Source organism: Leptidea sinapis, chromosome Z (genome assembly GCF_905404315.1).
Source record: "Leptidea sinapis chromosome Z, ilLepSina1.1, whole genome shotgun sequence".
Taxonomy (NCBI): Eukaryota; Metazoa; Arthropoda; class Insecta; order Lepidoptera; family Pieridae; genus Leptidea; species Leptidea sinapis.
The window spans coordinates 32,026,064-32,046,324 of record NC_066312.1 but is presented as its reverse complement, the minus strand read 5'-3'; the positions used below and the strand labels follow the sequence as shown (position 1 = coordinate 32,046,324).

At 33.5% G+C, this 20,261-nt stretch overlaps 2 protein-coding genes across 3 annotated transcripts in view; one reads left to right on the top strand and one right to left on the bottom strand.

Annotated features, from left to right (window-relative positions):
• Positions 1–2,892: 2,892 nt before the first annotated feature.
• LOC126979120 (uncharacterized) lies at positions 2,893–3,669 on the bottom strand. The gene has a single exon (XM_050828332.1). It carries the CDS (start codon positions 3,667–3,669, stop codon positions 2,893–2,895), a length of 777 nt encoding a protein of 258 aa, XP_050684289.1.
• A 10,112-nt stretch (positions 3,670–13,781) lies between these two features.
• Positions 13,782–20,261, top strand: part of LOC126978610 (sodium-independent sulfate anion transporter) — a 60,124-nt gene continuing 53,644 nt past the window's right edge. The window contains exons 1-2 of one of the 2 annotated variants that reach the window (XM_050827582.1): positions 13,782–14,133; positions 14,265–14,309. The gene's annotated coding sequence lies outside the window, so the exon portion shown is untranslated. The remainder of the gene's footprint in view (positions 14,134–14,264; positions 14,310–20,261) is intronic. The other variant, XM_050827581.1, reaches the window with a different exon arrangement.

Below are 20,261 nucleotides of genomic sequence, written 5' to 3'. Positions count from 1 at the left end.
CAATTTTTTACATTTTTGCGAAACCTTGGCAATGAATCACTGAATGGGTCCAAGCATTTATAATCGTTTATAATTTTGCATAATCGCGACACAGGTGAATTGATCCCCAAAATAGTTCTGCGAGATGGTTTTTCAAATAAGTTCACAGGTTTACGTGGGCATCTAGGCACTCTAAAATTAAACATAGACACCAGAAAGGAGTTGTCATAAATATTGTTAATACTTTTGTATAAGAAAAGTAAATCCAATATGTCCCTACGTTGTTTCAGAGTTAGTATATTAAAATATGTAAATCTTTCAGAGTATGTTGCGAGTGATCTAGATTTCCCAATTGAGAAAGCCAAGTGATAAAGAAAACGCTTCTGAATTCTTTCGATTCTGAGACAATGGCTAGTGTAATGTGGTCTCCAGACGGTACTACCGTATTCCAAAATACTCACAACGAGACTTTTATATAGGATCATCTTCGTGCGCCAGTTCCTAAAAACTTTGCCATTGCGAATTACAAATCCCAGCATTTTAGAGGCTCTGCTTACAATAGAGTCTATGTGCGGTATAAACGTAAGTTTGCTATCAAATATAACACCCAAATCCTTAATTGTATCTACTGTACTGAGAAGAATATTATCTAAATAGTATTTAGTTGTAATATTATTTTTGCATTTTGTAAACGTTATATGAAAGCATTTATTTTTATTCAGTATCATACCGTTAAGCTCGGACCATCTAAATAAACTATTTAGGTCTGACTGCAATGCGCTAACGTCATCGGGACCATTGATTATCCTAAGAATTTTTAGGTCATCAGCAAACATAAATGGTGTGCAGTATTTAAAGCAGTTGGGAAGGTCGTTGATAAATATGTTAAATAGGAGAGGACCTAAATGCGACCCTTGTGGTACTCCTGATGTTATTTCGTATTTTACAGATTCAAATCCATTAGCCACTACGTAAAAACATCTGTCAGTAAGGTATGAATTTAACAAATTTAAAATTGATCCAGCAATGCCATATACAGATAACTTCAAGAGTAAGATGGAAATTGGCACTAGATCGAATGCTTTACTTAGATCAGTGTAGATAACATCTACTCTTTTCCTCTTATCAACCGCGTCTATTAATAATTCTGAAAAATTTACCAAGTTTGTGCAAGTCGACCTTCCATTTATAAAGCCATGCTGGTAAACACTAAACGTATTTTTCAAGTAGCCATAAAGTCGTAAATAAATTAAGGCCTCAAATACCTTACCAAGCAAAGAAAGTATGGAAATTGGTCTGTAATTCGTAACACTTTTTTTATCGCCACTTTTGTATACTGGTACCAGCTTGGCAATTTTCCACTTTTTAGGAAATACTCCCGTTTTTAATGAATTATTAAATAATACTTGTAGTGGTAGAGCAAGTGTCTCAGCACAGTTGATTAGGTACACAGGTGATATTTGATCAGGTCCAGCACCCTTATTACGATCGAGATGTTTAAGTTTCTGAATTATCTCATCTCGATCAAACTGTATAGACGATAGACACTGACAATTGAATTTAATATTGTTTAGGTTATTTAGAATTTCATTTTTTTCATATGGATTGTAATTCCGCTGCACGTATATGGATGAAAAGTGTGATGCAAATACCTTGACCATCAAATACACAAGTATTATCTTTTGTCATTTCAGCAGGATATGAATTAGAAGCATTTTGTTTTTTACGTTTTGTGAAGGTCCAAAAAAATTTTGAGTTAGAAGCGATTGCTTCTTCAGTAAATTCAATATAAGCGTTATAGCATTGTGTTGATAGTCTTTCACATCTTTTCTCCAATACTGATAATATTATCGCGTCCATCGGATTTTTGTACTTTTTATACCTTTTTCTTACTATTTCTTTTTCTTTTACTCTTTTGATTAAAGTTTTGTTGAACCACGGAGGAAATTTTTTACTATTATGAATTGTGATCTTAGGTATGTAAAGATCCATTGATGTTAGGATGTGGTCATATAAGACATCCACCATCTCATCAGTGCTGTCACAAGCTGAAAACTTACCGTTCCAATTTAAATTACTAAGGTATTCGTTAAATTAGCTCTTGCATAATTGTATTTAACCATAGATTTATTCGTGCCTAACTTTTTTTCTACTTGTTTAGTATAGCTAACGTTTATAAGCAGAGGTGGATGAAGTGGATCAATTTTGCTTAGTACTGTAATTGCACTATCCACTGAAATCTTCGGTGTCTCACTGTTAAACAAAACAAGATTTATTATTTTATTTTGACTATTTTTGATTCGATTATATTGGTGAAAATTGTTGACATGACAAAAGTCTATTAAGGTTTTAGATATACCAGATGTGTGATATTGAGTAGAAACGTAGTCAGCCAAGTCCCAATCTACACAGCTTAAATTAAAGTCTCCTACAATAAGAGAACAAACCGTATTAATTTCGGAGAGATGATTATAATTATCTAGGAAATTGTCTAGAACTATTTTACTTACAGGTGGAGGAATATAAGCAGCACAAATAGCTATTTTTTCACTTTTGTTTAATTCTAATATAACCCACAAGTCTTCACACCTACTTTCCCAGTTTTTCATTCGCTTAGAATTTAATTTATTGGAAACGGCAACTATTACTCCCCCACCTCCTTTTTTTATTGAATTAAACTGATCCCTGTCTCTCCTATAAACATTATAATTATTATTAAATATTTCTGAATTATAAATGCCTGTACATAGCCAAGTTTCGGTAAGAATTATAATATCATAGTTATTACAACAAATGTTATTATATAAGTTATGAGTTTTGGTACGCAGACCTCTCACATTTTGGTAGTAAATATTTAAAGTATCGAATTTAGAAGAACTTTTGTCATATTTACATGCACTTGTACAATATTAATTAAGTTAATTGGCTAAGGTAATTCATATTTGTGATCACTTTATAGTCAGAGTTATCGGTTTTTCTCATAAATATTTTGCCGCTGCGCACCCAAACATACTTGTAGTTCAATTCTGTAGCCTTGCGTCGAGCAGCCCCGTGTAGTAACTTGTTTGAAGTTGATAAATGTTCACAAACATATACTGGACATTTAGCCCCTTGTATACCCAGATGAGAAGCATTTAATTTTTCAGTTGTATGTCCCTTATTGAACTTTATCTCAGCAGCTAGGAGATGATCACGTACCAAAGGACTATTGAGTTGGACTATGATAGACCGTGGGCGTGTTGATTTCGGATTCATTTTAGCTATACGAGTACAATGAGAAATATTACTTTCAGTTATATCGTATCCCACTGTCTTTGATAGCTGTTTTGTGATAGAAATTAAATTTTCGTTTTTTGCCTCAGGAACACATTGAATTTCAATATTGTTAGAACGGGCTTGCTGTTCCATTAAGTTAATTTTGTTCGTTAGATCTGTAACAGTGCTTTGAAGTGATTCATTTTCAAGTCTTTGTTTTTCAAATATATCAGAGTATTTATCAATTTCCTTTTTTATATCATCATATTGGCTGCTAATAAATGATACTGAACGTTGGAGCTCTTCAATTTTGCTATCAATACTTTTTAAGCAAGTGCTGACAGTCAAGGTTATAGTTTTGTTTATATTAGCCATTAAGTTTGACATTTCTTTTTCAAAAACTTCATTAACGATGTTTCGTACTTCTTCCAACATGGCGGTGGAAGGTACACTTGGTGAAGTTGGAGAACCGAGAGCTTGTCTTTTGTGTGATCTTTTCGTACCATTAGATTCTTGTGTATTTGAACTGGACCAGCAGGCATTTGAACGTATAGGTGTTTCGTCATGATATCTATATCATATATATTGTAAGTATTTCGGTGTCATGCTCATCGAAAATCTGTATTATAGACGTTATTTTTGGATTACGGATTGGTCTCCGCTGCGCTCCAACTAGATAGATACCGCAGGCGTAGTCGCATGTGCGGCATCTAATACTACGCGCAAGTGGGGGTACTCCAGCCTCAAACAATGTGTGACGTTCACGTGCTACATGTTCTGTTAATCGTTGCTAATAATTGAAACTAAAATGCAGGGTTGCGTAGTAAAACATTGTAAAAATAATACTAAAAAATTTTTAACAAAAAAGCAACCTACTTCAAAAGCACTATTCCAAAACAATAGATATAATATGTATATATACTTTTATACAATCTAATTCTAGTTACGATTATTGTAATTTTTTGGAATCGGTGTCCAATGCAGCAATGCGCTTAGCTAAGAGTTCCGTTACTTTGCCATGGATTCCGTAATCAGAACCTAACCAAACTCTCACCAAACTATCTTTCAAGTATATCTTTTCCAATAAAAAAAGAATCATCGAAATCGGTTGGCGCGATATTGAGTTATTCGTAAATTTATCATTCAATTTGCTATACGTATATATAGCAAATTTAAGACTTTTATGATTTTTCTCATGGATGCCACTGTCAGATCTGGACTAAATTACAATGGTACCACATGGGAAGCACCAGCTTTCAAATAAAATAAGAAATATAAAAATCGGTTCACCTAGTCGAAAGTTTTGAGGTAACAAACATAAAAAAAATATACCGACGAATTGAGAAAAGTGAGAAGTGGCGGCGACATGGGACGGGTCGTCTCCTTCCCTAAAATATGGTTGAGGGAGGCGATGGCTGGCTCATGCGTCATGCTCGTGAACGGGCGCTGCTTGTGTGGCAGGATGATCCTGTTGCCGGAGACTCAGTTTCAGATTCTTTAAAGTTATTGTGTATACATATATATGTATGGATATATACATGTTTATTTATTTATAATCGCTTATAAAATGCTCACAGAATACCTTTATTGATTTATGGTGTATGTGGATGATGCAGCTACTGTAATCAATAACTTTTGTATTAATTTACATTTATTTTTTTTGACTTACTCGTGTAAGACATTGTGACATGTATTTGACGTTTGAGTGTATTTGTTGCATCATTTTACATTTTACATATTATATTGTAATTGAAATGATCTGTAAATCTTGATATAAAAGAGTGGCAATGAGTTTCTTGCTACTTCTTCTCATTAGCTCAATCCTTTACGAAGTAGCGGTAGATTCAATAAGAAAAATATTTTATTTCTTTTGACATTCATAGGTGTCATTTTCATGACCTACTTGAATAAACTGATTTTGATTTGATTTGATTTGAGAACCTCCTCCTTTTTGAAGTCGGTTAACAAGAAATAAGAAAGACAAAAAATAACACTAAGCCTATACGAGTTACAAAATTTTTCAAAGATGCCATTGAGTGTCAAGATGTCACGCACACATACATCTTTACAAATAGCCAATACACACAACAATATAAATTATTTTCTTAATGATACCACAGACTTGGGAAAGGGCTCAGGCTCTTTAATTATAAATTTTTATTATACGATATTTTATTTTAATCCATATTTTTATAAAAGTACCCGTTGAGTTTCTTGCGCCCGTTCTGCTCAGGGTCGAGGCAGTCTATTTTGAATGGGATGTAGTTTTTGACACTCGATAAGTGATTTTAAATCCTATTTTGAATAAAAATATTTGAATATGAACATATACCACAAGCTTATATTATTACCAAAAAAAAGGTATAGGGCTCTACCTACTTATTAGTTAAGTAATAAAAATAATGTTGGAAACATATTAGGGGCAGAAGTAAGTAGCGAGGGGGGAGGAACTATACTAAAGTAACACCATAAATTATTTACAAAAATTTTCTTCGACAAAAATTGTACCTATACTTATGTATATGCAGTATATGTTACTTCCCAAGGCTTTCCTTTTAGAAGTTTTTATAGGCATGTTTAATTTTACGATGGTAGCTTATATGAAAGAAATAAGGCAATAATATCATAGTGTACCAAATACATCAGTTTTTTTGCGGCTATAAAAACACTACGCCAGAAAAAGGTCTTTCCAGGTATTGGTTCCGTAAATCCTCTGTTATCGCCTCAAATCACCTCAGATGCAAATTAAAAATAATAAATAAATATATTGTTACATTTTATAACAACAGGGTTCGGAAAACATCAGTACAATACCTCAAATAATTTATTATAAGGCGCAGTAACACAGTACAAGTATCAGAACAGTAGTGTAACTCAGCGATGTCCTCGAAATTCGAGGCGAGACGAGACGAGCAGGACGTTCAGCTGATGATATTTGATACGCCCTGTCTATTACAATGCAGTGCCGCTCAGGATTCTTAAAAAACCTAACCTAAAGTTCTGAGTGGCACTACTACTACGCTCGTCACCTTGAGACATAAGATGTTAAGTCTTATTTGCCCAGTAATTTTACTAGCTACGGCGCCCTTCAGACCGAAACACAGTAATGCTTACACATTACTGCTTCACGGCAGAAATAGGCGCCGTTGTGTTACCCATAATCTAGCCGGCATCCTGTGCAAAGTAGCCTCCCACTATACCTACCGGTACCAATGTCTGAGCCAAGCGCTAGGGTTGGTACATGCTAAAAGATCAACTAATTTAACTCGGACAGCAACCAGTCTCGGTGGGGGACGGCGTGGCGTTCAATAGTTTTGTCTCCACAAGATTGCTTAGCGGTCGAGTAAATCGTGTGTATGTCTGCGTGCGTCCATTCGGACGTTCTAGTATGAAGTTATAATACTATTCTAGTACTGTATTGTGGCCGTAGTCAGTAATATACTTCTTACTAGCAGTTACTCAGTATCAGTACAAAAATCTTGGACAATGGACCCCGCACTAGGTCAACTTGAATCGCGGGCTTCTTAAGCTTACTTAACAAAAATTAATTTTGGCCATACATAAATACAAAGCTCCTCACCGCACCTCTATATTTTATGCCTGTGTGAGGATTTTTCTCTAATGTTCTCGAACAGTGCTGTAATGCAGCAAGAACGCCGGAGCGTATCGTTCGATGTTCTGGACGTACCAAATCCGATCATGTGTTTAGGCTATCAGACTGCTACGAGTATATCGCCGAGGAACATACTCTACTCTTTGTACCAACAAGTTAAAAGTACAGGTTTATTTTAATGTTTCATGTACAATTTCATTCAGTCCATAGAGCCTGAATTTAATTCAGTACTTACAATAATATTATTTCACTCCATTTTGTTTTATGTCGATATATATATAATTCTTGTGTGCGTGTGTATGTCACTGAACTCCTCCTAGACGGCTGGACCGAGTTTGATGAAATTTTTGGTGTGAGTTCAAGGGGATTCGAGGATGGTTTAGATTCACAATTGAACTACCTCCTAAACGGCTGGACCGATTTTGATGATATTTTTGTGTGTTCCAGTGAATTTGAGATTGGTGTGTGTCTTCAGGTGGATTCGAGAATGGTTTAGATTCACAATTAAACTACCTATTAAACGGCTGGACCGATTTTGATGAGTTATTCGTTTGTTTCAGTGAATTTGAGATTGGTTTAGATTCTCAATTCCGTCCATATAATATAATTCTCCTGCTCATGTGTATGTTAGTGAACTCCTCCTAACAGCTGGACCGATTTTTCAAATTTAAGACGTATGTACAGGACAACGTCTGTTGGGTCCACTAGTGTCGATATAAATAGTCACAGAATATGTCATTTTTGAGCACGCGGTAACATATTTTACGTTAGCACTCTTTAACCATTAACACTTGTCATAGAAACTAATCTATCGTACATTGTGTATATTAGGTCCCTTACACAAACTAATATAATACTTAAATTGCAAAATCATCAAATTTGAGGTTTGGAATATTGTTTAAATTACGACATAAGATAGTGATTATATTATATTCATTCAAATTCATACCAGGGCATTGTCTGATTAATGCAGATATCCTAAGGCGCATTAAACTTTGTCATTGTTCAAGTCGCACAGTCAATGATCTTTAGTATAAAGGAGTGTACTCACTACCTCATACTATGATCGCATTATCAAGGTATCACACAACTATGGAGGATATCACCTAGTCCGTCAGATCACATGAAACGTACAGTACGTTGTGTAATGATGTCACAGCGTCCAGCGACCAGCGACCGCTTTGCAGATTCTAGCTAAACATATAGGTCGGATTCCACCAAACTGGAGTAAGTTTTTACTCGCGAATAACTACTGCTATTCAAAGATTATTGGGAATTTTGCATTTTACCAACCACTAACCCAAAGAATAATGTAACTAACTATACGCGAGTAAATATTGACACGTACGATAATGGCGGTATAAAAGGTTAAACGTAGATTAACAGTTGTCAGAGCAGAGATCATCGAGATTCGAGATTAAGAATCCGTCCTTAGTAACTTATAAAGTTACACAGTGAAAAAAGTTTTTTTAATTTGAATTTTGTAAGTTTGGATTTTGGAGGTAATCCAAATCCCTCTTCAAAAATATTATAAAACATTTTTGAAATGATAAGTTATTATGGCACTTCGTAACGTAACGCGTTACGGCGCCAGTCTGTCTGGGTTCCCTCTCTCTCAAGCATACGACAGCGGTAGGCACGCTCCTCCTCTCTCACTCTAACCTATTGTTACTTATATATATATAGCATTAGATATTAATGATACTAATAATGCCCACAAATAAACATACTCAAAATTCTAATCTATATATTATTCAAGAATTGTAACTAAGAATAAAATTAATGTATTTTATAATCAATTAAAGATTTTATTAATAAAAAACCTTTCCTTTCATTATCATAAGAATATACATAAAATTTAAGTAATCACCTAAACTTTTCTCAAGATAAACAATTTCAATATTAAATAGTTCAAATTAGATAAGCTTAAATTATGACTTCTGTCAAGCGTCCCTATTTTTTTTTTGCGCCCACACAAGGGAAAGGGCTAGAAAGGGGAGGTGGTGAATGCTCATGCATACCATCGCAGCCTAAGTCTACGTTGGTTAAGTGGGACTCACGTGAAAACCTAGGTGCCTACCCACTAAACACCACCTGCACTTGGCTTTGGGCAGGTGCCCTCTAAGCCTACATCGAAGGCGACCTTCTCTTGAGAGGCGCAAGCGGCACTCCCTATGGAGTTTCCGCTGGGATAAAGCGTCCCGAAACTCACATTATTTTTATGATAATTTACTAGTGTCTTAGAAAAGGTGCGATTAGACAGATGGAAACGCCGAATTTTATAGCGGTCCTTTGTTTCCATAGCGCTATAAACTTCAATGAAAAAATATTAAAATTTATCTTTTCCAGGAACACAATTATTAACATAGTATAATGATTATTTCGTTACAAGCTAAGGGTTGTTTCGTCTGATGATACAGCAGGCTGCATTGTTTCAAATCCGCTTGTGTTGCCAGTTGCCACTACAGTAAAGTGCCTCTTTGTACAACTTTTGTGAAAGCTTAATAATTTCCTGGAAAAAAAACGTGTGCATCTCGGGACGCCCGACACAAGTGATAGCTTTAATTAACTTAAGTTGAATCTTTAATTTTATTTTTATTATTTTATTTTCATTTTAATAAGGGACGAGACGAGGAGGACGTTCAGCTGATGGTAGTTGATACGCCATGCCCATTACAATGCAGTGCCATTCAGGATTCTCAAAACACCCAAAAATTCTGAGCGGCACTACAATTGCGCTCGTCACCTTGAGACATAAGATGTTAAGACTCATTTACCCTGTAATTTCACTAGCTACGGCGCCCTTCAGACCGAAACACAGTAATGCTTACACATTACTACTTCACGGCAGAAATAGGCGCCGTTGTGGTACCCATAATCTAGCCGGCTTCCTGTGCAAAGGAGCCTCCCACTGGTATATACATAGTTGAATAAAATCTTTAATTGATTATAAAAAATATTTTATTCTTAGTAACAATTCTTGAATATGTACATTAGAATTTTGTATATGTACATATTAGTATTATTATTTAATCCTATAAAAGTAACAATTGGATAGAGTGAGAAAGGAGGAGCCTGCTTACCGCTGCAGTATGCGTGTGAGAAAGGGAAGTCACACAGACTGGTGCCGTAACGCGTTACGTTACGAAGCGGTTTAAGCTCACATAAGAAGTTATCACTTCAAAAATTTTCATTATCAAATAAAAGTAATGATGCTGAGACGATTTTTATAATTTTGTCAAATGTTGGTATGAATTATTGGCAGAAAAATAATATTTAAACCTTATGAGTATTTTCCATTTTTTTTTTACAAATTTATGGTGAATAAACTAATTGTAACTTTTATTTCCTTATTGTATTTCCATCCGCTAAACGACTTGTGAGAATTGAATAATTTTTATATTGTTACGTAGAATCATTCATTATTCATTTAAAATACGATAAACATATTTAAATCCTGATTAACGATGAATAATTCATGTTCTGATGAAGACCACTATAGGAGATTTTTATATTTTAGTAGAGCATTAGATAATTTTATTCACAGAGTATCAAGTTCAGTTGTACCTTTTTTGCGAAGTATGAGGAATGAAAGAAAATTTATTTTATTTATTTATTTAATTTATTGTACCAACAAGAACTTAACCTAACATTAACAATTGATTTGCACTAATATACTAGATGTAGATTGTTTATTCTAATTAGGTAAACATTAAAAAAAAGTAAAAGTTTAAATAACTTGAATCTTTATTATAATACTAGCTGACCCGACAAACGTTGTTCTGTATATAATAAATAAAATAATGTTTTTATATGAATTTGTCAATAATATATCATAACATCAAAAATTACTTCGTAAAATATGCACCTTGCTGTCGTAATGAAATTGTTTCACAGCAGAACTGTCAAACCGTGCGTCAATAAATTCTTTCATAGAAATTATGTATGGACACATCAAAGGAAAAACGAATTTGTTGTTTTTATTTAATTTAGCAGCATTTTTCACCATTTATTTTAAACCTTCCCTGGACTTCCACAAATAATTCAAGACCTAAATTTGCCAAATCGGTCCAGCCGTTCTCGAGTTTTAGCGAGACTAACGAACTGCAATTCATTTATATATATATATATAAATATATATAGAATATAGATGTATATATATTGTACAATGTGAATAACGTTTCACGCGGGTATTTGCAAGGCTACTTGACATTCGGAAAACTTCAAAATTATCATTGTATTGTCAGCGATATACGGCCGTTTCCAATATTCACTTCCTCCGGATGTGGCCTACTTGAGATAAAAATCTTAAATATCGTTGACTTTTCTGTCCCAATAAACTTATCGACGGTAGGTAACTCACCTTATCCGTACACGCTGCAGCTGTCTGTCAATGGGAGGACGTGTAGCTTACCAGCGATAGAAGTTTGTATGGAAATTGCATTTCACGCGTCCCAATATAAGGCGATAAGGATGACTTATCGGGTATATTGGGGCAGCTTCAGATTATTGACAGTAGAAGGTAGTAAGTTATCTCTATCTGTAGATAGTATATTGGGATCGGCCGTAATTCAACATTTCGCATACTCTTGGTTTATTCTCAGTTATAACTTAATACCGAGTTTATTTGTAGGGTCGTATATGTTTATATATATTAAATTTACATTGTCAGTAGATATCAATAAAGCTCTAAACAAACATATTATATAATAATAAACATAAAGAAAACATAATATATCCATGCATGCGCTAACCAAACTTAATAAAACAGAATTGAAAACAATAAAAATAAGGAAATCATATTACAAATGCGGTTTATTTTAGTTTTCCAAGTCATATAATATTTCATGTGATAATACAACCTACGTTTCAACAACTTAAGCTACTTAAAGCAAGTTTTTATTATGTACTAATTCAACTTTACATGACAAATACTTTATAAATATTTACTGACGTAATTGTGAGTTTATCAATTTTTTATTAGTATTATAAACGAGCAAACGTCACTTAATCAGAGGTGATCACCATTTGTTATTTTTTAAAGCGATATCCCTAACTTCTGGGATAGATTATTATACAATTTATTGGGGTTTAGCAGGTTATCAATTGTAAAGTAGATCTTATAGATGGAGCCACAAACTGAGAGTTGAGAGAACAGTTGACATGTCAAGATTTACGATCCATGCGTCACTCGAACTGTGGACTCAGTAAGAGCGTTCGGCAGGAACCCGCGAGGTCGCGGCCCGCATTGTTCATAAATTTTGGTTATAAATTTAATTTTTATAAGAAGTGATTATCGCATGTCACTGTCTTACAATACCTGAGGAATAACATGAACGTTGTCAGCCCTGTAGTGCGAGTGTTTGAACTAAATAACTTACGTGACGCTGTTTTTAGGGTTTCGTAACTACCTCAAAAGGAAAAAACAATACCTACCCGATTTTATTTTATGAATTTAAATCTCCTGGCTACAAAACTTTTGAAATTGACTAATACCACCGAGTAAAACAAAGATGTCTGTGCGAAAGACTTAATTTTCGAATCATACTTATTAATTATTATATTAGAGTGTCTGAAAGTACGTCATGTTTTACAACTGTATTGAAAATATTATTTTTATACATATTATCAAAGAAACTGGTTTTTTAGTAAACGAACTAAATAAACAACTCTAGTTATTACCTAAATACCGACACAATATTAATGCGAGGTAATCACCTACCAATAATTATGAATTGTATGAAAAGGCAGAGAGAGAGTAACGGTATATATATGATGACTCATACATTGCTTTACAAAGTCTTAATTAAAATTAGGGTAAATAAACCAATACAGGCCCATCGTACATAATGATAAAACACGTCATGACATTCTCCATAACTGACACACTTTTGTTTTTTATTTAGGATTTATAACACGGTCATAACTGTTTTGATTTAAGGTTGTCTACATCTAGCCGATATTATTTATCTACTTAAAGAATGTTGTGTGTCGGAAGGCAGGTTCAATTTGAAGGTATTATGACTTGATGACATAACAACTTTTCTTCAGGCCTGTAAGTTCTTAATATTAATCAAGCATTTTCGGGTGTTAAATTTCGATTTTAGTACATAAATCATTCTCTCGTCTTAGTCTTAATGATTTAAATGAACAAAAGTGACACAAGCAGAAAAATTAGATAGATCATTGATTAAATTAATTGATCTATAGATGCAACATAAATAGATTTTACTTTGATTAACGCGAGTGTTACACGTTTAAATAAATCACTTTTAAATGTAACTTTTACGCAAAAGTCTAACGTAAAAACACAGTTACAATTACACGCGTTTTAATCCTTTAAAAGTGTTTTATTTAAACATAAATAAAGTTTTCTCACAAACAGGATGCGATGCACGCTTGCCTAAGAAAATCTCTTCTACACTTTACTAAGCATTCAACGAATGTCTTTGAGAAGCGTTGCAATTTGACAAGAAAACGAAAATCCCTTCTTGAAGACCTACTTGTGATTAAAAATTCGTATGAGGAGCTGTTATGCTCGTCTAGCCATTAAAAATTACATAAAAAGACCACTGCCATAAACAGTAACCTAACGGTTCTATCCATAATTTATACAGTTAGCCGTGGAGAGATAAAGCTAAGGTTCAAATCTTTAAGTAAATGATAAATGGTTATTGTGTTATAATTAGCATTTACCTACGAACTATAATATAGTCATAATTATCAAATAACATACGTATCTATTTAATCATAAATTCACCGTATGATAAGCATTGCAATACACATATCGTTGCAAAATCAATAACCTACATACGAACAAAGACTTAATTGAAACTGTCAAATGAAAATAAATATCCTTGTTCGTTTACTAACAAATTATATTACATGGAATCGGGGGCTGCTTTCATCATGAAGTGGCCACCTGGGGCAAGCCGCAAGATCAGAGTTGGAGTTTGCTAGGGGTGGGGATACTAGCCCGGCTACAGTGATGACGCGAGACTGCGGGGCGAGGGTAGCGCCGCGCGCAGCCTCCGTGGCGCATCTTCGAACTAAAAGGCACTGATAGGACAGTATAGCAGCTTCTACCCGGCACGTTAGCGGTTTGATTTCAGTCGCTCCTTGGTCGCGCTAGAAACAACACGTCCCGCGCATAGTTTCTTCAAACGGCCTGTACGCAACGCCAAAACGTCGCCTACTACAGCAGCACAGTTCCGTTCAAGTCGTGACATGTGTACCTGACCCGAGTCCCGGTACCGGCTCCAATACGACCCTCACAACAAAAACAAGTGAGTGACATATCCTCTAGGATAAACATTTTGTGAAAGTTTTAAATCCAGTTTTTTTTACGTGTTACATTCAACACCATATATACTCGTTACGTGATTTTTATTACTTAGCTAGGCTACTTTTTTTTAAGTTTGAACACGAAGAAACAATTCAGACCACAACGCTCCGGTTCCAAGTGCGTATTTTTTATTATTTTATTTACTTTATGTTATTTTTTTAATTGGTTTTTATTGATTTAATATACAATTTGCTTGCGAATGTCTTGCGAATTTCTTTTGTTATTTATTTTTTTAGAAAATTTAACAGTCAAAAAATTTACTTGTTATTTATTCAACAAGTATTTTTATTACGCAAAGTATTTAAAATTATTAAAGAATTTAAAAGTGACATAAATATAAAGTATTGTCTATACTAACACATTTACTCAATTTTCGTATCGATTTGATGAAGGTAGGTATTTCAAAAAATTATAACTGCCTGAAGTAGGTACTAAGCAAATAATTAGGCGTAACTTTTGGTCCTGAAATATTCTCACAAACCTATTATTTTGCGTCAAATCAACCAATAAAAGCAAAGAAATATTATTTAATGTAATATTTTATAAACACTCCAAACTTAACTAATGACAACTGAATTAGTGCCTGGTAATGATCACAATAGTACTTCACAAACGCTTAGCTTATTATATTACTAAAAAACAAAATAGTTTTGATACTAATTAATACTAGGTAGTTACTAAATTCAATATTAGCTAAATAGTTCACAATGTAGTATAGTGAGAACAGACCGATACGGCACCATCGCAACTTTTGAAATTCAATTAATATTCTCGATCCGGCTGTTATTGAGCGATATAATAATATAAGCCAAAGTCAAAGTCAAATAAACTTTAGTCAATCGGGCATAAAAGAAGCGCTTTTGAATCGTCACTACAAACATTTCTTTTAAATTTCTGAATTTACCTTATTATTTGCGTAAATAGTTGAGCTCGTGAGAAGAACATTTATACGAGACTCACTCTTTTCAATCAAATAGAGTATATTACAATGGCTGTAATATACATAATAAATTAGTTTGTAAGGTGCTGCATCCAACATACGAGTCGTGTTTTAATAATATAAACCACTTCATAAAAAGAAATAAAGAATAAACTGATATTATATAAATCATCCTATATTGGACCTTTAGAGCTTGAATTCATTGTTAGTGTAAGGATGCTTCGTGAACATGATGGTCGTGATTACTGTCACAATCAGTAATTTCATTTAACAAATACAATGATTTATTAACTATAACAGGTCGACCTGGCACGGCCCTACCCAATCCCTAAGCGCATTGTTTCTTGGCTCACAAAAATAAATAATCTACAAAATACATACCTACTTTGTTTCCATTCTTTTTAGCGTTTAGAAGGTAATGAGTTTATATATAATCTTATGAAGTGTAGGTTTCCTAAGGCACCACTTGCTACACAAACTTCAAAACTTAAATTTTGACTGTAACATTACCGTTACAATTAAAAAGCATAATTGCTATAGAAGAAATTCTAAACTACCACCACGCATATTAAAAAAGTACATTTTTATATTATTATTATCAACACAGTCCGATTATCCTGATTTTTACCTTAAAAGTACTAGCTGAAACGTAACCTGAGAAGTGAGGGCTGGTACACATTAAATTTGTTTTTTTTTTTAAATCCCAGAACAAATTGTTTAGGTTTGCAAGAGCAACATCTCAAGTCAGTTTTCTAATTATTGGGGCTGAACAGGTTATCAACTGTAATGTAGATCCTGTAGATGGAGCCACAACCTGAGAGTTGAACATACATACCAAACTTAAGTATCATATTGAGTCATGTGGACGGTTGGCTTAGTTAATCCGCTTTGTCCATAATTATTGGTACAAATTAAAAGTACAACGTGATAAAATAGTTTTGATACGTATAATTTTTACACGTTTAAATTCTTCTTAGTATTATCCAAACGATAATTTGCTAAGTAGATTATGCCTGCCGATAAGGCATTAAAGTTAATTAATTTTAATGACAGAAAGCAATTTCTAAACAAGCTATATTTACCTGAGAGCCATTACCTTTGTTCTACATAATTTATGAGTTAATAATTTGAACAGCATTAAGTTTTAATTAGGTTTAAATTAAATTAATTTAAATTCTTAGGCATTTTAAACATGCCTTATCTAATTTCAGGCTGTAAAAATAGCGGATATAAAATTAAATGCAAAATGTATGTATTACTTAGAACAAAATTATTTCATACTAGCTGACCCGACAGACGTTGTTCTGTATATAATATATAAAATAATGTTTTTATATGAATTTGTCAATAATATATCATAACATCAAAAATTACTTCGTAAAATATGCACCCTGCTGTCGTAATGAAATTGTTTCACAGCAGAACTGTCAAACCGTGCGTCAGTAAATTCTCTCATAGAAATTATGTATGGACACATCAAAGGAAAAACAAATTTATTCTTTTTATTTAATTTAGCAGCATTTTCCTATTTATTCACCTTTTAAACCTTCTCTGGACTTCCACAAATAATTCAAGACCTAAATTTGCCAAGTCGGGTCCAGCTGTTCTCGAGTCTTAGCGAGACTAATGAACAGCAATTCATTTTTATATATATAAACAATTCATTTATATATATATAAACAATTCATTTTTATATATATAGATTACAGAAACACAAAAAGTTTCTAGTTTACTTGTTCCGCTGATTTTAAACAGCTTGCGTTATCAGTTATCACGTTATAATTAAGTGCAATTTAATCCACCGCGTAAAAAAGGGATCGTTATATCTTTTTTTTATATGTATTAATAATAAATTGTTTTTTAATAAATAAAGTCATGGAGTCATATCCTCTCTCTCTCTATTTTGTGTACAAAAATAAGAACACTTTTTCGTAAGGTAAAATATATTTATATCGGAATATTAACCCTCGTTACTTTTAAATTCACACAGGAAAATAATTTATGCCTTTGCGGTAGACCTGTGCGGACTAGTTGACAAAACACTTTAGGAAGGCATTTTTATTGATTCTTGAAAAGAAAATTGTGTTCAGGTAGAGATTATACAGGAGTTAAACATCAGTATATTCAGGATAATTTATTAATCGGCACACCTTAATTTAAATATTTAATCCGATCAAACACTCACATTCACTTACACCATACCAAGTTACTCAATATGGATACGATTTTTTCTTTTCTTTATATTTAATATTTTCTTGTAATTTTTTCTTTATTTCTATTTAGTATTCCTTTTAATTGGCGTATCTATTCTGTTTTTTTTACATACTTTCTACATTTTGTTAGCTGTAAGGAATCATAAATATATAAAAAAATATCGAAATGGCGGGAATAAGCTTGGTCGATGTCCGGCTAGTACGGAAGATGTGGGCGGGTTTTAAAAAACAATTTCAGCTTCGACTAAAAATCATTCCTTCTCCAAGTTAACCAATAATAATGAAACTTTAGAAAGCAAAACAGAGTGACGCAGATAATAATAATAGTGATCTTATTTGTGTGGGTTGAGACTGATTGATAGAATTCACGTGCACGCGACGGTCTGATGTAGAAAGAGTGACGAATATATAAGGCAAGTGTGTGTGGGCTAGTCGGTCGCTGGAGACTTCGTAAGACATTCGTCGACCAAATTGGGGACGTTTTCAAAAAAGGAAAGGTCCGAAACACCCGCAATCGGCGAGCATGTATGAAAAGAGTAATAAATGTAGAGGAAGCGCGTGAGGTTTGTAAGGATAGAAGCAAGTGGTCTTCTGTTGTCTCTGCCTACCCCGACGGGAAAAAGGTCTGTGAAAAATCAAGGGGAATACACTCGCAAACGTTTGTATGCAAGAGTAAATTACTCTTATGTGAGCAAGATTCAGAAGTGTCAGTTGAGTTGATTGCTCGGGTTATATAGCGTGATGAGAAAAAAAAACACACACGGAATTGGAAACACACAAAATTAATTCATATTTTATGATGTATTTATGTAAATATATACATATTCAATAGTTTCCTTATTCGTTTTACCTGGAAATGGTTAATCTATTTGGGTAGCAACACGATTCGACTAAAATTTATGAGTTATTAATATTCAGGCAAGTCTTGCCTGCTTTGGCCTGTAGTTAATTTTAAAAGTCTTATTGCATTTATACGCGGTATATAGCGCTTTCGGAACTAAATGGTAGTTGTAGAGACTGCAGATAGATGTGAAAACTTAGAACTTCTAGTATTAAAATTTGAAATTTCATAATGTTTTAAACAATTTAATTATTTATTTATACTTAATTTCAATAATATATTAATTAAACAAAAACACTATTACAACAGTGCACAGTATATATATATCACTATTTATTTATTATCGCCAGTCATGCATGTCGGTGACGTGAATCCATAAGATTTTCCCCAACCAAATAACGCAGCTAAAGACATTTTCACTTCAATTATACGAGAACTATTTGCGATTCGCTTGATAAAGACACTATCAAATAAGTCATCGTATAATCACCCTAGTATAGTGTGATTTGGTGTTTTGATATCTATATATATATTAACTATAGTAATAACGACCACGATCAACCCTTGCTTAGTTCGACTCGACGAAGACTTATTAGAATCACCAAAAATGACTGAAGTTTATGCTGTGAAAAACGTATATTTCAACACTCAAATAATTACCAGTGGCTCAGGATCAGGATGGTGAAGCGGTAATGTGTAAACTTTACTATGTTTCGGTATGAATGGCGCCGTAGCTAGTGAAATTACTAGTCAAATGAGACTGAACATCTTATGTCTCAAGGTGACAAGCGCAATTGTAGAACCGCTCAGAATTTTGGGCTTTTCAAGAATCCTGAACGACACTGCGTTGTAATTGGCAGGGCGTATCAATTACCATCATCTGAACGTCCTGCTCACCTCGTCCCGTATTTTCATAAAAATAACAAAATAAATAATAAAAATCAAAATTCATACGGTCTTATTTTATGCGTCATTACTTTTATAATATCATTTTCTACAATACACCTATTTTATATTTATAACAGACCTCAAGACATACGAGCAAAAATAATTTGAAAAACATTAGTATTCCAGAAGGCTTCTTTAAAGCGAATGCGTAATGACGGAATAAATTCCATTCATGTGGATATAAAGACAACACATTATGATGAATATCGTATTTGTGGAGTGTGGACTGGCCGCTTTGATTCTAATAAACTTTCCGACACATATATCATTCATCCACCTGGATAAATATATTGGATGGAAATATTTAAAGTTTCAGAGAATTGTTATTGACATTAAATGTACTTAAAGATGATCAATGAAGGAGATGAATATTTCACCACTTAATACATTTCTGCCACTCGGAACTTGCTCGAATATTGAAAATTTGAATGTTCCCGGGATTCACAATTGTATCATTACATGTTCGACAGTCCCGTTTATTACTAGATAAATAACTCGTTGCGCCCGTTACAAATATGAGAAAATGTGCTAAGATTTTTTTTATGACAATAAGGAACGAGATGGGCAGACGTTCAGCTAATGCTAATTGATAAGCCCTGCCCATTACACCACCACTCAACACATTACTGCTTACACATTACTGCTTCACGGTAGAAAAAGGCGCCGTTGTGGTACCCCTAATCTAGCCGGCATCCTGTGCAAAGAAGCCTCCCACTGGTAAATGGTCATAATCTAAGAAAAAATTTAAATGATTGAGAAAAGTTAAATATTTTAATTAGGCCTTCGAATATAAAATTAAATTCAAATATATTTTATTATAAGAGGACATGAAATCACTTATTGGATTTCAATAACTTCCACCCATGCGAAAATTCATGCCCCAGATCTGAGAAGATCAGGCGCAAGAAACTCAGTGTTTTTTTTTATCAAATTTTGTTTATATCAAATATACGATTTAAATAGCCTGACGGCGGGCGGTCACCCCATCCCATATCTATTGGTATAATAATTAAGAAAGTCATTAATGTTATAGTAACCTTTACCACATAAACTTCTTAAAACAATTCTTTTGAATTTCGTAATTTTATATATTTTATTTTGTACATTTCTGGGATTATGTTGTAAAC

What these genes read in the sequence shown, in the direction of transcription:
- LOC126979120 (XM_050828332.1), bottom strand. Translation starts at nt 3,669, where the DNA reads ATGTTGGAAGAAGTACGAAACATCGTTAATGAAGTTTTTGAAAAAGAA.